Source organism: Juglans regia, chromosome 5 (assembly GCF_001411555.2).
Source record: "Juglans regia cultivar Chandler chromosome 5, Walnut 2.0, whole genome shotgun sequence".
Classification (NCBI taxonomy): domain Eukaryota; kingdom Viridiplantae; phylum Streptophyta; class Magnoliopsida; order Fagales; family Juglandaceae; genus Juglans; species Juglans regia.
In genome coordinates this window covers 21,853,465-21,870,691 of record NC_049905.1, presented here as the reverse complement: position 1 = coordinate 21,870,691, position 17,227 = coordinate 21,853,465, and the positions used below count along the sequence as shown (strand labels likewise).

At 35.0% G+C, this 17,227-nt stretch overlaps 1 protein-coding gene across 1 annotated transcript; it reads right to left on the bottom strand.

Moving 5' to 3' along the window:
• Positions 1-8,124: 8,124 nt before the first annotated feature.
• Positions 8,125-9,660, bottom strand: LOC108994476. The gene has a single exon (XM_018969697.2). It carries the CDS (start codon positions 9,569-9,571, stop codon positions 8,264-8,266), a length of 1,308 nt encoding a protein of 435 aa, XP_018825242.1. The 5' UTR covers positions 9,572-9,660; the 3' UTR covers positions 8,125-8,263.
• Between the last annotated feature and the right edge of the window lie 7,567 nt (positions 9,661-17,227).

Genomic DNA, 17,227 nt, shown 5'->3' with positions numbered 1-17,227 from the left:
GAGAGAGAGAGAGAGAGAGACAGAGACAGAGACGGGGGGATTGAGGGAGTGTGGGCAACTGCCACTGTTAGCATGCAATTACGAGACTGCCACGGGCTCTTATTCGGGCGTATGCGTCGTTGCAATTCACTAAATTACTCAAAAGCCCTTCTATCCATTTTTTAAAAAATATAACATTGGCATTTCTTATTTCCATTACATCAAGTTATTGAGTTCATCCATGAGATTTAAATGAAATTTATTTTAAATAAATCCAATAAATTGGTTAAAAGTGGAAGCAATTTCAATATAGAAATTAAATAGTTCTTTAAAAGAATCTTTTTCTTTCTAAATAAAATATTTAAATAATATTTTATAATGAGATTTTTCTTTTGGCCCAATAAAAAAATATGAAATCCACGTCATAACTTATAAGGGAAAATCGCATGAAAGAAATCATATATTCTTGTAAGATGATTTATATTTATTAGAATTTAATTTTGTTTCTTCTATCCCAATAAATTTAGTAAATTGGGTTATGGAAAGGGGTGTTTTCGTCAAATAGGCCCTTGAGGTTTCCAATGTACCGGAAGATCAAAAGCTCGTAAAAAGGGGCAAATACAAGGGCCTTTTTGGGCATAAACGGTTCGAATTTCAAAAAGTTGAATAAGATGGAGATCCAAAGCTAGATAACCGAGGGAAAAAGTAGCCGTTTCACAAAATCAAACATACGCCTTTTACCCTCTTAAAAACAACTAAATTACAATCCCCCTAACGCACCACCTAATACCCCCCAAACAAGAGCGGGGCCAATATAGTAAATGCAATACAGCGGTAACAACTGATGGGCCCTTCAATCATTTTTTACCGCAAGGATGGTGAAGGCATTAAGTAGAAAGAGGAGGACTATATAGGAATTTCGTTACTCAAAAGATAATTTGTTAGTCTCATTATTATCCAATCAAGAAAATCGCAATATCATTTTGGTATAAACCGTAAAGTTGTATTACATTATTCATAATTGTTTATTCAAATATTTTATATTTTAGAGAAAATCTCATAATATTAATAATAATTTAAAATAAAATTCTATTCATTTCAATTAAAGTAAATAATTTAACATTTATATTTAAAAATAAATAAAAAAAAAAGTAGTTTAATGTTCTACTTATCTTATAAAAAAATAAAAAAAAAAATAAAAAAGGTGGGAAGGGAATTCTTATAGAAATTGTGTACATTTTTTAATATTAAAAATATTTTGAACTCCACTAGCATCGTAATTGGCAAAGGTGTTTTCAGAGAAAATTTTTCTTGTCCGGATTAATTTGTCCTTTAAACTTTAAAGTGCCACATTTTAATTCCCCATTGGTCAGGACTGACGGTGACAGTGACGGTGTCCCTAACGCTCTCAAAACAAGATCAAACCACCAATGAATACCGTGGGACCCGACATTTTTTATTCTCTTCCTGACTTTTGCCAACTTTGCTTTATGAATTACGAGGAAAAAAGTGAAACCTAGGTCCCATTTACTGTTATGTCATTTCTTTTTCGAAAATGACTTCCTACTATTTTTTTTTTATTTGATTTTTTTTAATTTTTTATTTTATTTAATAATTAAAAAAATAATTATTAATAAAATTATATTTTTTTTTAATTTTATCTTAATGATTAAGAATGCTAAAATAATACTTTAAAAAATGATAAAAAAAATACACTATAAATAATAAATAGGTGGTAAATAAGTAATAACCCTATCACTATCTTTTTTTTTTCTTCTGCGCCTCATTTATTTTAAAAGAAAAATTATAGAGTTACTATTCTACTATTATACATTTATTATTCTTTTTATATTTGTTTTTTTTTCACTTTTTAATTTTACTTCATGATTAAAGAAATAAATATTTATAAATTTATATTTTTTTTAGTGATTAAAGATGTTAAAAAAATACTTAAAATAAAATAATAAAAAATTTTGAATCACTACCCATTTTAAAAACATATCTCATCTTACCATATCTAATTTAACTATTATAATTTTTCAATTTTTTATATAAAATAAAATAAATTTTTTAAATTTTTTAAATTTTTAAATAATAATAATATTAAAAATATATATTCTAATAATATTCTATTTAATTTTCAACTTTTATCTAACATTTTCTTATCTCATATCATCTGTAAAAACAAACAAAAGCTACTTTAGATGCGATTTAGATAGTGAGTTAAAATAAAAGTTAAATAAAAATTATTAAAATATTATTTTTTAATATTATTATCGTTTTAAAATTTGAAAAAATTAAATTGTTTATTATATTTTGTATGGGAATTTAAAAAAGTTGTAATAATGAAATTAGATAAAATGAAATATTTATTGTATCCAATCAGGACTTTAAAGTTTAGATGTTGTTTGGATAGTGAATTGAGATAAAATGAGTTAAGATTAAGGTTGAAAGTTAAATAAAATATCATTAGTATTAACGTCGTGTTTTATACATTTAGATCAGGTTCCAACAACTCAAATTTTTAGGACTGTGCCTGCAAAAATGAAGTAAAAAGTAGCTAGAAGAAGGCGACCTTGGGACCAGGAAGTCTCCGATGGCAAAGTTAGTATGGCTGGGTTTGGACACATATTTTTATTTCATCTCATCTCATTATTACAATTTTTTCAAATTTTCATACAAAAATATAATAAACAATTTAATTTTTCAAATCTCAAAATAAAAATAATATTAAAAAATGATGCTTAACAATATTTTATTCAACTACTATTTAAAACATCTGATCTTATCTCATATGAATTGTCTATCCAAACACAACCTTAACTTATTGGAAGTTTATAAATAAGTAAAAAAATATAGGAATCAAAGAGAATTCATCATAACTAGAAGTCGTTATTTATGCCGAGAGTCTAGGAGACAGATCATGTCTGCCCCTGTAGAGTTTGTGTCCTTTGTACCATTCTTTTTATCATAATTCTTTAATTCGGCGTGCTTCTGCGATTACCTCATTAATGTGACGTGTAGCTCAAGTAGTAGTGTTATTAATGCAGCGTAGTTTCCTGATTTGTTTTACTTTTGGTGATCCGTCGATATCCTCATATCATAAGATTAGGGTTCTTCGTCTTTCACGTTCTACCATATACAAGTCCCCATGAGCGGAGCGTGACCAAGTAATGTCAGGCATGTCAATTATATTAGTCATCATCGTTTATTTTTCCTTATAGGTGACTTACTTTATGGGCAAATTTGGGCCTTAGGCTAGATATCGGGTCAAAGTCAGTGGGCTTGTGAAGTGGGAGGAAATTCTCTTACAATTATAATATTATTTTTTTAATAGTATTATTGTTTTAAAATTTAAAAATAATGAATTATTTATTATATTTTATGTAAGAATTAAAAAAAAAATTATAATTAGATAAAATAAATTGAAATTAATTATAAATTCAAACGGGCCTTGTTGCGTGCCATTGTCATGATGTGTTGCTTACGGACAATCCATCAAAAATAGAAATCGAAGAATGTCGGCCGTGAGATAAGGAATGTAATCTGGCGAGTTGAAGTCCATTCGTCCAGATTGTAAGGTGAACAAAATTACAGTTGGAAATTTTGAGAATTATGTAAAAGAATTTTGAAATGTATTTTCTTATGAATTTTGAGAGAGAGAAAAAAAAAACAATATTTGGATAATAATGTCTTTAGGCTTCATGTTAAAATGAATTTAGATAAATTGAATTATTTATAAATAGTAATGAATTAGGATAGTAGAGTGAATTTTGTGGAGTTCTATAAAATGAGTTTATATGTGTTTACATGTTAAGATGAATTTAAATGTATTTATAAGAAGTTAAAAAAATTATGAATCTTGCATATAAAGAGGTGTTGAGTTAAAAAAATTATGAATTTCACGTTTAATAAATTGAGTTAAATTTAATAATTTAAGAATTATATATTTAGATATTAAATTTATTTTAAAATTATATTAAATTGAATTTAACTCAATTCAGTCTAAATTTCAAACGAATTGTTTTATATTGAGTTTTGTGAGAGCAAGTATATATAGATTTGAAAAGTTGTATAAAACGGATTTTTTTCAATTTATCTTTAGGTAAACTGTGCGGGCACACATGTCAAGTTACCTTTTATTTTAAAAATAGAAATATTAAAATGACACTTACCGTGTACAGTACAGGAAAATCTTAAAAAATTACGCTTTTTTCTTTAGTTTCAAATGCTATGGAAATATCAATATTGCAGACCCTCCTATGGGAATATGATATATTAATATTAAAATCGTTACACATTAATAACAGTATAAATGTTTGATTCGGTCCAATTTGGAGATTGATCTATCATTTTCTCGTACCAGATCAGATCGATCACCCATAGTGAACTAGACTAGACCAGACCGTTTAGCTATCGGTTTGGTCGATCCATTTGGCCCGGAGTTATTTTGTTTTATCTTTTTTTTTTTGTAAATAAATTATTAAAATTAAAATTAAGTGAATTATTAATATGGATTATGTAACTAACTCATTAAAAAAATATTTAACTATAATTATATTTATAATGTTGATAGTTACTACTTACTAACTTAGACTTTAGTATATCCAGTATTAAAAATTAAAATTATAACATTTTATATGTGGTTAATGACTATTAAATAAATTCATTTTATATAGATTATTCATACTTAATTGCAATTTAAGTATTTTAAAAAAATTACTTAATTATTTTAATTAAGTATAAATAGTAGAATATATATATGAATGTATTATCTATCTATATATATTATCATATGTTTTATGATACATTATTAATTGATAGCATATATTATTTAACATTTTATATGGTCAATGATAATAGTTTAGATGAAAATTATATAATTAACTTATATAACTACCATATAAAATAATATAATATATATAAATATTTTAAAAATATATATACTAATTCAGTCCAATCCGATCCAAAAATCACAGACCCACTCTGCTGCCTTCGAGCTGTCCAGCATTTAGCAACAATCCTGGAGCACTCATTATGGAGTTTCCAAGAGGCTTCATATCTGAAGATCCTTTGTCTAAGTCCCCCTCCTCTGACATACCTTCTTTATCCAATTCTTAACCCCATATAGATAGGGCTGTGGTCAGAAGAATAGGCTGCAAAAGTTTGAATGCTACAGTCTGAAAATTTCCTGGTTAATTCCATATTACCCAAGGCACGGTCAAGTCTCTCTTTTGTAAAGTGGGATCCTTCTCTATTATTGCACGAAGTATATTTATTGCCCTCAAAACCCAGGTCACTCAAACCACAGAAGTCAACATTACTTCTAAATTCTTCCAGCTGTTTATAGGGTCTTCTAGCTCCCTTTTGTTTCTCATGATAATGCATGATCTCATTAAAATCCCCAAAACAGAGCCATGCCATCCCATCTCTAGGTTTCAATAATCTCATAAGCTTCCAACTGTCACTTCTATGGTTTGTATATGGAAAACCGTAGAAACCAGTCAACAAAACATTTTCAACACTTAGTTCTTGTTGCCAAAATATCGAGATATGGTTATGAGAGTAAGATTGAAGAGTGAAGTTCTCCTCCTTATGCCACATGAAAACTAAACCCCCACTCAAACCTCTACTTTCCACTACTATGCTACAATCAAAACCCACTTTAGTTCTCACCTCTTCCACCTTCTTTTTTCCACACTTTGTTTCCATTAAGAACACAAAATTGGGCCACTTATATTTAACTAACCATTGGAGTTCTCTCACTGCATGGGGGTTCCCAAGCCCCCTACAGTTCCAGCTAAGGCCCATCATGGCTGTTGGTGGAGCTGCAAGGCGGCCTCCACCAACTCAATATCGAAACTGTCTTTTGAACAAACTCCCTCCTGCCTTGATTTTTTACTGGGTAATGCCACTTCTCCTTCTAAACTCTTGCCACTTTTACCCCTCTTTCTTGTCATCACCCCCTCTTGATTTGAAGCCTGAGAAAGTTCCTTTCTAGCCCTCCTTTTCCATGTGTTCCCCCTTCTCTTGGTATTATTCCCTGAGTCCTTTTGATCCCCAACTCCTGGCTTCTTGTCTTTTAGTTGCTTGCTCTTAAAAGTGAATAAATTAGTATTAGGCAAGAGTTCATTTTAAGGCCGTGACAGCTTCTACTTCCATAAAGGACAAACCCTCCTTGGAATCTACCAGCTTTAAATTCACCTGATTTTCCAAATAGATTGGGGACTCTGACTCCGAGACCTGGTTTTTTATACGTGTTTCCCTCCCCTTCAGTAATTCCTCATAATTTTGACTGACTCCCAAATCTTCCGTGCCTTTGTCATTTACTTTACAAGGCAGAATAACAACAGTATCTGGTAAACGCTCCTTAAATGATTCTTGAGAAGCCCCTCCCGACAATTCCTTACCATCTTTGTCTTTCCCTCCACCTGCTTCATTTGTCTCCTCCTTATAACGTCCCTTTTGTTCTCTGGAACTATTTGAACCCCCATATTTTCAAACATCGAAGATATTTGAGTTCATAGGTTGAGCCCGAATCCATGGACCAAACTGCTCACATGGTTGCTCCTTAACTCCATATTCACTTTTCTGTTTACTGCACCTTTTACCCTTATGCGATAAAATGCCACACGTAAAGCAAATATTTTGAAGCCGCTCATACTTGCATGAGACCCAAAACTTCTGGTTATCCATCATCAACCACTTCCCCCTTAACAAAGGTTTATTCAGGTTCACTGCCACTCTCACCCTCATGCATTTACCCCAGGCCCTACCTTCTGAGTCAACATCCACTCTAATCACTTCACCTATTGACGAACCCAGGTGGTTTCCAACTTCCTCTGTCATGGCTGCTAACGGAATTCCATGCATCTGTACCCAGAATGGTTCAAAATCAAACCTGACTGCACTCAGCGGCATTTTTTCATCCACTTCTTGTAGGGATAGAATATTTCGATCAAAAATCCAAGGTCTGCCTCCAAATACTTTCTCTTTATTAGACACATGTTGAAAGTCAATCAAGAAAGTATGGTTACCCAAATCTTTGAACTGCACCCAACCCTCCAATCTCCATACTTGAGACATCGTAACACGGAATGCTTCATTATTTATACCCTTATCAGTCAGAATCCCCCCTACAATACAATGTTTCCAACGTGAAACCCTATCTGTCTCTCCTTCGTTTGTCACTTTGAAGACCATGTTTTCCTCCAGAGATAGATGCAATCTCTCCCACTCTTAGATAAATCCTCTTCCTCCATTCTCTTACACCCGAAAAACTAAGACTCCCGTAGGCTGAGAGATAAACTCCCTAGCAAAGCAGGGTTACTAGCACCTTACGTTCTCCCAGAGAGAGAGAGAGAGAGAGAAGGACCCTTCGTGATAAACGGAGCTTTCTTGCATGTGAAGATTATTAGGGAGTTGAAGATATGGAAAGATCATAACTTTTGACGTGTCTCATGTGTCAGTTGAAACGTGTGCTCGAGTACCAATCAACATCATTTACAGCATAAATATTTTTCGAAATGGGATTTTTATGTTCCAAACCTATCTTTCAAGGGTTGCATACTTGAAAAAGATTGTGCAAGTTGGTTTGAGTTTTAAATCACTAATGAGAAGGTGGAGGTAAACCAAGAAAGTTCATGTTATTGTATTTAATTTCTTTCATTTTTCTCTATGCAAACTTTTTGACAATATGGTTATATATATATATGGTAGTTATATTTGTTCCACCTTATATATATATATTTTTCCTTATACATGTAAATATAATTTTTCTATAAATAATGAGTACGTGGTTGTTAAGAAACAACAATACCATGCTAATTTACAATTGAGTTTTAAATAACGGTTATATGCATGCTCAAGCGCGTGTATCTCAATCCCCACTTGTAAATATAATTTTTCTATAATAATAAGCACGCGAGTATTAATTAAGAAACAACAATGCCATGTCAATTTGCGGTTGAATTTTAAATAACGGTTATATGCATGCTCAAGCGCGCGTATCTTGATCCAACTTGTAAATATAATTATTTTATAATAATAACATGTGACTATTAAGAAACAACAATGTCATATCAATTTGTAGTTTTATTTTAAATAACGGTTATATGCATGCTCAAGCGCGTGCCGATGCGGGCATATACTTAGGCATATATTTAGATATATGTTCTATATTCTTCCAATTAAGTATAAAAGATATTCTTATAAGAAAAACTGTCTTATTTTAATTAGTTCGAGCTTTTATTAAGAAGAGCTCTAATAGCCATCTTTAAATTTATTAAACCATCAGTTCCAAAAGCTCCCTTTTGATCTCATTGCCAATCAAGCCGGCCTCAGCTGCTTCAGGTTCTGGAGGTGGAGCTTGTTTTTGCATCTCATGATCCCCATCAATATCTTCCTCATCCTCATCATCTTCCTCATCCCCATCATCTCTCTCTTCACTTTTCACAGCCATTTCTGCGTTCTCGTGCACATTCCAAGTCCTCCTTTGCCATGCTGTATTTAAAGAATAATCGGGCACCACAGTAAGTCCAGCTCCAAAACGGAAAAGGCGAAGATTTTTCCTTCTTCTCCTGGCTGCTAGTCTTTTCCTCCTCTCCTCGCTGGTCTCGTACTTGTAATGAGACCCTATGTGAGCTGCAAATGATTGTGATGTATCGAAAACTCCCTTGCATTTGGGACATGTGTACGGACCATATTTCTTGTAAGGAAGGCTATGCGTGCGGCCATCACCCTCAATTTCATCATCTTCATCCTCAGAAATATCTGTGTCAACTGAGTTAAAACTTCGCAATGGGTTGCTTATATTGGACTCAAGATAAAAGCGTAGCTCTCCCGAACTGATTTTCCTTATAATTAACGGTGGGTTTGCACTAGGGTTTTGATCCTTGGTTTCCATAGGTACTGAGTTCTGATAATGACTAGGATTATTATAGCCTGGGTTTTGCAAATAGCTACCGAGACTAGGATGATCATGACGGCTATTAATGCTGGTTTGAAAATGAGCAAAGTTGTTGCAGGGTTTTTGAAAATGATGGTCACGTAAAGGTTCCGGCCTCTGGAATGACAATGAATGATTCACTTGGTTGGAGGAGACAGACAAAGCGGTTTGGGTTTGGATACTGGGTTGGCGTTGGATACGGATTTCATCATCATCTGATCCTGGGATATTGAAAATCCGATCCCTAGTGGAGGTTGCAGCCAGAAGTTGAGTTCTCACAATCTCATGGGTGACAGTGACCTCAGTAAGAGGAAGATCTGGTTTTTGATTTTGGACAGGCATGAAGTCGATGAAGCTATGGACATGGACTCTATGAGGGGCAACATAGGATGTTCTCACCTCAGTCACTCGTTTGGACAGACCAAGGTGGCTAAGACTTGAGATAATTGGCCGACTCCCAACGTGGGGGTTGGTGTTTGCAGTAGTAGTACTACTACCTGATGATCCATTGGAATGATTCAGATCACCAAAACTCGAGTGAAGTGATAAGGACGGACCATCATGATCATGAGCTTGATGATCATTATTTTGAAAGCCTGAACCAGTACTCTGGTAAGACTTGGAAGCATTCAAATGCATAGACATGATGATGGGCGGGGAAGATTGATCAGCTAGAGAGAAAGGAAGGAAACAAAGGGTTGATAGAGAGATAGGAGTGGCTGCAGCTAGCTAGCTCGCTGCAATGGATGCCAAAGACTTTGTTGTGAGGTAAATTTGGTGAAAATGGGTTCCTTTTTATAGAGGCGGGAGGCGGGCTAGCTAGCTTTCAAGGGTATAAAACCTCATTTGGGCTTGCCACGAGGAATGACATCATGTGATGTACATTGTACAGAACATTTTTGACTCGAATAAGACACACAAAAGAGGAGTAGTGTCATTATTTCCTGATAAGAGCGAATCTGCACGTTCTAAGTAAAGATGGCAAGAATTAATTACCAACACCGAATGCATGCGTGTTTTATGCTCCTGAATGGTTTTTATAATTTGGCAATGATGCTGTGAAATTTAATACAAAGGCTCTCTACGAATACTTAAAAAGGTTAACAATTAATTAATTAATAGCCTTCATGACTTAATGACTCATGACTATCTTATTCAAGCAGCTAAATGACTGACTATCTTCCCCGTTCAAATCAAGACAGTACTAGATCAGGAGTACTACTACTGTCACGTGATCGGCCACCCCCTGCACTAGCTAATTTCTACTACCTAATATCTTGGCTGTATTAATTAATTAGCTAGCTAGCTAGGGCTATAAATATTAGTCAATGCTTTGTCTGAAAATTTGGATTAAAAAGCAACATAACATTAACATTTATAAATACTATAATTAAGAACCATTTATATCCCATCTCTATTAATGAGGTTTCAAATTATTCTTTTTTTTTTTTTAGGTCTTTCATTTAATTAGTGAATATTAATTAATGGATTTCCGAACTGGCCATAATTTGTCTTCTAGTGAGTTAAGATCCTCTTAAACTTTTTTTTTTTTTTTAAATCAAAATCCTCAGAGTTATGATCAACTTGAGGATATATATATATATATATAAAGTACTAGGAGAGAATAAATTAATTAACCAAATAAAGCAGCTCTTATATATAAATCACTACAAGAAAAATAGATTTTTATGGTAATTTAATTGCGACAAAAAGGTTATTTGTAATTAAAATAGACTCATTTTGTCTATAAATAATCATTTTGTTGGAATTAAATGACTACAAGTAAATAGTTTTTTTATAGTGAATATTTATTGAAAATTAATTCTATACTATTCGCACGAATAATAGTAATAAATATTATAGAGTTTATTTATGTGTTTATCTTTTTCTCATTGTTCTGATCAAATTACTCTCTCTCCCGAAAATCCGGAGGGCAATTCCGGCTTAATTAATTTCTGACTTTTAGCCTTGAGCTAATAAAGGAATGCCTAATGATCAACTTAATTTAGGCGTGCACTGACTTGATCGTTAGAGAACCTCACCCCTTGAAATTAACTCTATAGAAGTCATTTATTGTTTTACATGATACACTATATAATTAACACTAGTTAATTTTCAGATATTCGATCGTGGACCTAGCACTACAAGGAGAATCACCTTTGCCGACGATTCACTTTTGTTGGCAAAACTAACAAAATCGCCGCCTCTCACCTATCCCAGCGATTTATAAATCGCTGTAGGTTCGCCAGTATTAAATCTCCACTTTTGATCTACTCCAACGGAAGCCAAAAATCGCCACCAAATATTTTTTTCCCAGCGATATTTATTCGCCGCAAATAGTATATTTATCGCCGCAATTGCACGATGCGATTAAATTGTTAATCGTTGGGAAATATTAATTCCAGCGATTTAATGTTGTCGCTAAAAGAGGAAACATCGCCGGAAAAGATCAATCCCAGCGATTTTTTGAAATCGCCACAATTAACTAAATGACTTTGAAATATCTTTTCCGGCGATTAAAAGTGCGCCGGCATAGATCAATACTAGCGATTTAAACATCGCTGCAATTGAGTTTTTGGTTTTGTGACCTCAGTTGCGGCAACACAAAATCGCTGGTATTGATCTATGCCGGCGCACTTTTAATCGCTGGAAAAACAGCTGCAGAACACCAAAATCGCTGGCATTGATCTATGTCGGGTTACAAATACCCACTTTTCAACGGAGGCAAACGAAGACCCAAAATTGATAGGGTAGGGCTTAGGGAGGTCGGTGAAGTTAGTGGTGGTGAAGGTTGGCCGTGGGTGGCGGCGTGGGAGGCGGTAGAAGGCCAAAAACACCAAAATTGGAAATGGGGTTGGTTGTGCTTCACCGGTGACGGATCGGAGGTGGGGTTGGGTACAATGGGTTGCTAGGAAGTCGAGAATGAAGTGGTGAGAAGATGGTGGCCAATGGTGGTGCGACGGCGGCGCAGCGGCGGAAAGAGTGTCGCGGCTTCAATGGGCTCGTGGTGGCTAACGGCGGCGCGAATGGAGCTGAGGTTGGTGGGGTAGGGTCGCCGGCGGCTGGGGAAGCTGACGGGCTGGGCGGTGACGGCCACCGCTGGCTCACGACGGCGCTGGGTGGTGAAGAAGGAAACGGACGGAGAGAGGGAGGGGGAGCTGGGTCGCGCGCGGGAAGAGAACCGAAGGAGAAATAAGGAAAAAGAAAAGAAAGAGAAAAGAAAAGGAGAGGAAAAAAAAAATGGAGGAAAAAGAAATGAGGTTCAATTTTCATAATTTGGGTCACAAAAATGATCCAACGGAAACGATTTTAAAACTACAAGTTAAATAAAATAATTTAAACGGAATGGTAAAGTGAAATTGAAATAATTAAATACCACAGTAATTAAGTAAATATGAAAAAAAATTTAAATGCATAACAATAAATAAATATTAAGAAAGCACATAAAAATAATTTTCACCAAATTAAAATCATAAAAATAAACTCACTAAAAATCCAACCAATTTAAAATAAGAGAATAAATTTTTGAATAAAATAAAAGTAATCATTCAATAAAAATATACTAAAATACAGGGTGTTACAGCGTGGGTTGACGGAGAAGAGGGATTGGGAAGGCAGAGCGGGAGAGGGAAATGGTAAGGCGGGTTGTTTAAATTTAATTTCACTTTTCCGGTGATTTTGATTTGCCGCTAATAGTATATAATTTACTAGATATGCTCTTGAGGCGAAAATACGGTGAATATTTTCGTCGCAAATAGTCTTTGTTGTTCAATTTGCGACGATATTAAAATCGCTGCAAAAAGTAAAAGTAATTTCTTTCCATCAGTTGAAAAATTTGAGAAGGAAATCAAGCAGCGACTTAGAAATCGTTGGAAATAATGTTTATTAGTGGTATTTTTGTTGCAACGATATTAAAATCGTTGGGAAAGGCCTAAATTTTCTAGAAGACTATTTCCAGCGTTTTTTATTCGCCGCAAAATTAGCTATTATGGAGATTTTCCCATTCGCCACAATTAAAATATGGCTACAGTTTCTGATATCTTTTGCGGCGATAAAAAAATCGCCGCAAAAGATCAAATAATCGCTGGAAATGAGTGAACAGTAATTGCAACATCAGATTTCGTATACATTGCTTTAGATTTCAGCGACGATAAGAAAATCGCCGCAAATAAGGGTTAATAGCAGCGATTTTTTTGGCGGCGATAGTAAAATCGCTGGAAAAGGCGTTATTTCTTGTAGTGTAGCTAGCTAGTTATATATGCTGGAATTAGACGTACCTTGATGATCAATGAAGTTTTCAAAAAGTTTTCGAAATGTATGATTTTCCATTTACTAACCAAGTTTTCCCATAATTTTTCATCTTTGATTTCCTTTTGCCTTTTTCATTCTTGAAGTACTAGCTAGGGAAATGATCCCATATGTCAAACAAATAATTCGCACGTTCTTATATTTAGTAGTAATAATGGTGATCCTAGAGCAAGCCGAGAAATTTCTTGGTTTGATGGATGAATTGGGGATGCCGAGGATCGAGAGTGATCAAGAATGCTGTGTCTCATGATCTAATTAGTTTTAAGGTTCAAAACAACATTAGTTGGATTAAAGGTTTTTAAGTTCCCTTGTAAAGCAAAGAAGCTGATCATGTGGCAAAGATACCAGCATCCGAGATATATAATTGAAGCCTTTCACGATCAGAACAAATGGGGTTGGAGAGGACATCCCAACCTATTAGACCCCGACATGGGCTTGTGCCCTTACTTAAGTCTAAAGCCTGTCTCATTATTGAAAACCCAGCTCAATATCAAGAGAATCCTGCCCACAACTAATACCGATTGGATAACAATCCAACGATGGCAAGGGATAAAAATGACTATCATTCAAATTTACTAAGGGATGAACACTCATATCTAAGTTTGAATTCGAATTATGGATAACTATTATCAAATAAAGAACTTTATGGAACTCTATATAAGGGGAGAATCCATGAATATGTAAAAGGACCAAATTCATTGATATTATTAAAATTATCTTCAGTCACTAACTTAGGCATCAGATGCGTTTCCTCGAACTCCCAAGCCGTCGACTCTTTGATTGTAGGTGATCGTGAAGTGGTGCCAGTAAAACATGTCCATGATAGGAGTTATAGGAATCATTATATATATTGAAGGTAGGGTTAGTACAATGATCAGCCTAAAGTGAGCGTGACCAAAAGAGAGGATCACCAACTTGCCGATGGAATATTGCTAAAGTTCTACCTGGAGTACCATTGCGCATACATTCTTGATTTGGGTTTAGAGATAAACACTTCGTTAATTTCTGTAAAATCTAGGAACTCTGTGTTAGAGCGCCGGTGACAAGTACGATAACTAATTATCTTCCATGAGAAGTATGGCACCAAAAGGGTTGAGTGGAGGGCGGCTTGCCCATGCATGGGTGGCTCCACCTAGAGCCACGGCCTCACGGTTGCTTGGGATGGGGTTGGACGTTGCTCGTGAGTCTGAACTGCACTAATTAAGGAAGTTGTTCTAGACATGGAAACTGACTTCCGAGATGTGTATGCATAATGATTTGAAAAGCTCTATTTGCAAGTTCATATTTAATAATTTGACACATCGGTGATGTTGAGAATACAACATAAAAGTATGTTCTACAACAAGTGATGCATTAACACATGACTAGACTTACAAGTGGCATAACTCTAGTTTTTTATGTTGTATAATGCCCTTGATTTCCATCATCCAAACTTCCCTTGATTTCCGTTACCAACTTGAGCTTGAAGTACTATATATATCTTCTTTCTTTCTAATGGAGGACTTCCATTCTTTTCTATTGGGATGTAACATGACATAGCACTTAGAATTAAAGTAAATATATTAGCACTTTGTGTAAATCATGATGGAAATAATTTTCTAAATATGCTAATCATGTTCCCTTCAAATTCAAGGTGGAAGTTTATTTATTTATTTATTTTAAATAGTAATTAGATTAGATCATAAAATCAAGAGAGAAATTAGAAGCACTTTTGAGACATCTTAAACTAGGGGTGCCCCTTCATTTCACTATAATAAGCCACGATCCGAGAATTTAGATTTTGTTTGTCTTACCAATAGATGTGACTTAATTACATTAAATGGATTTTTATCTAAATAATTGATATAAGAAGTTACTTAACAAGAAATGATAATAGAGTTTGTAAGATCTGGACTCTCTTTTAGGGAAAAATAAAATAAAATTTAAGACCTACATAAAAAATTAATTTTTAATAATAGACTATATTTTTATTCAAAAAAATATAGGAGACTTATATAATTTAAAATTACATTTAGCATTACTATTAAAGAAAAAGACAACTCCATTAATGCTAATTTTTTGTTATAAATCTCATAGGCATTCGAGAGCAAAAGAGGAGAGAGTGAAATTAACAAGAAGAAAAATTTTAAGAGTAATTTTACGTAGAATTGTGAAATACATAAATATCGTATAATTATTTAAAAAAAAAAGTGAGATCTATTATTAAAAAATTAATTTTTTTTATATTAATCTCATCTTTTATTTACTTTTTTCAATTGTAAATATTTTTTCTTAAGTTGTAAACATAGGCACGTACAACCGCCTAGGCATTGGCTAAGGGTGTTCAACCGGTCCGGTTTTTTTCCGGATCCGGTCCGAAACCCGGAAATCCGGGTGCATCCGGGCGGTTATCCGCCCGGATTACACCCGGGCGGGTGAGAAGAATCCGGATCCGGTTACGGATCCGGTTCTATGACCTGGTTATCCGTAACCGGGTCATTTAAAAATAAAAAAAAACCACCCCGTCGCTTCATGAGGTTGCAGAAATGGAGATGTGGCTTGTTGGTTGTTTCCTGGACGTGGAGAAGTAGTGCAGCGTGGAGTTCAATAACGCTTCTTCATTTCCATTCTTCTCAGCAATCAATTTCTCTGTTCTGAAATTCCAAGCGTCCGCAATTAACAATGTTTCTTAGACCATTTTCAGTTTCAGCCTCTTCTCAATAAAAATAGGATTGCTTCATCATCTGCATCTTCCTTGAACTATCCTTTCTCTTCGTCCACTGCTTCTGTAATCTTTAGCCAAAGAGGAAGTAACAAATTCGTTGTTTCTTCATCAAGCAAGATAGTTGATGCACCTCTCACTGGAGTGTTGTTTCAGCTATTTGAAGAGCTCAAGAAGGACGCTCATGTTGTCCCGGTGTCCCCTCATGTTTTCATCGCTCGGCAGGGCTACTCAGAGGAGTGTGAAGCGGCCATCAATGAGCAGATCAAGTGCGTATATATATAGATACATATATATTTTGTTTGTTTATCTTCTGTTTGCATATCTCTCTGCATCGTCTTTCGTAAATATAATGAAAAATGCTGCTTAATTTCTCTTAAATTTCTAATTCTAAAAGATAAAAATTGATCTGATTGTCGATGGATAATATCATATCAAGATAGTTTGGTATATAGGAGGAGTACGTGAAATTATCATTTGAGGCCCACGATATCCTCAAATGATGCTCTGTTTTTTAGAAGTAAAACAGAGTCTTTTATGCAGGTGTTGCCGTGGCTGCAACGGATGCATGGCAGTGACTGGGTGGTCCGTTGTGGTCAGGTGAGGTGCCATGGTAGTGAAACCGAGGTGGCTGAGACGTGAAGTGGTGGTTCGCAGAGGAGGCTGGGCACGGGCAAGGTGCAATGCGCTGTGCAGGTTGACCGCGTGCATGGTGGTGGCATGGAGTTTACTCTGAGGACTGCAGCAGGTGGAGCTTTAGACGATGGTGCTGCCGTGTGTAGGTGGCTGGGTACGGCTGCGGTAGCGCAGTGGTGGATGGCTGCCAGCAAGGTGGCCGTGCATGTGGGTTGTGCAGAGCTGGTTTCGTGGTGGCTAGGCAGAGCACGGTGCAACTGGGTTGGTGGCTGTTCATGCATGCTGGAGGTTAATTTCTCCAGCATTGTTCGTAAATGGCAACAATACATAAAACAAGTGCTATAATTTTTTTTTTTTTTTTTCAAGTTTTAAAGTCTTTTTTTTTTTTTAAATAAAACATTAAAACCGGATTAAATCCGGTTATAACCTAGAATCCCGGATATCCGGTTACAATCCGGATGAATCCGGTTATCCACCCGGATTAAATCCGGATTAATTCGGGCGGATAACCGCCCGGATTTTAGCATCCGGATCTGGATCCGGTTATGGCCGGATATCCGGATCCGGATCCGGTTGAACACCCCTAGCATTGGCAAGGCTTCTACTGTATTTGATGAAACGGTGCGTTTAGTAACTGATGTTGAAACGGTGCGTGT

Excerpts from the sequence above, each read along its gene's own strand:
- LOC108994476 (XM_018969697.2), bottom strand. The coding sequence starts at position 9,571 with ATGTCTATGCATTTGAATGCTTCCAAGTCTTACCAGAGTACTGGTTCA.